General features: G+C 65.2%; 1 protein-coding gene across 1 annotated transcript in view; it reads right to left on the reverse strand.

Moving 5' to 3' along the window:
* The window catches only part of PRIM1 (primase, DNA, polypeptide 1 (49kDa)), a gene marked incomplete at its 5' end in the record, with an annotated part of 4212 nt that extends 3727 nt beyond the window's left edge, over positions 1-485 (reverse strand). Inside the window, 2 exon segments of the mRNA XM_014959357.1 lie at positions 131-231; positions 336-485. Coding sequence (XP_014814843.1) covers positions 131-231; positions 336-485 — 251 coding nt within the window.

Consider the following 485-nt stretch of genomic DNA (forward strand, 5'->3'; position numbering starts at 1 on the left):
GCGATGCTTCAGCCCCTCCTTGGGGGTCTGGGTCTGTGGATATGCCCTCGGATGGGGGTCACGGGGATCCCTGAGACCCTCACCCACGAGCGCGCGGTCGATGACGCGGACGGCGATGGTCATCAGGGTCCACGTCCGGACATCGTCGTAGTCCGTCATGTCGATATCGAAGACCAGCTCCTTCTCCTGAGGCTGGAAGGCCCCCAGGTGCACCGTGTTGTGCTGGTTGGGCTGTGGGACGGGATGGGCTCAGACCATGGGCTCAGACCCCCCGCTGCGTCCCCCCCGGAGGTCGGCCGGTGCCGGTGCTCCTGGTGGGGGTGCCCGGGACTCACCCGGTGGGAGTAGACGGCCCCGATGTCGATTTTGTAGGGGTTGGTTTTCTGCAGCTCCCGCTCCAGCTCCTGGGGGCTGCCGAAGGACTGGAACCGCACGTAGATGTCGTCCCGCAGCGTGAAGGAGAATTCCCGAAGCTGGAAGTAGTT

Source organism: Calidris pugnax, unplaced genomic scaffold, assembly GCF_001431845.1.
Source record: "Calidris pugnax isolate Ruff unplaced genomic scaffold, ASM143184v1 scaffold421, whole genome shotgun sequence".
In the NCBI taxonomy this organism is placed as follows: domain Eukaryota; kingdom Metazoa; phylum Chordata; class Aves; order Charadriiformes; family Scolopacidae; genus Calidris; species Calidris pugnax.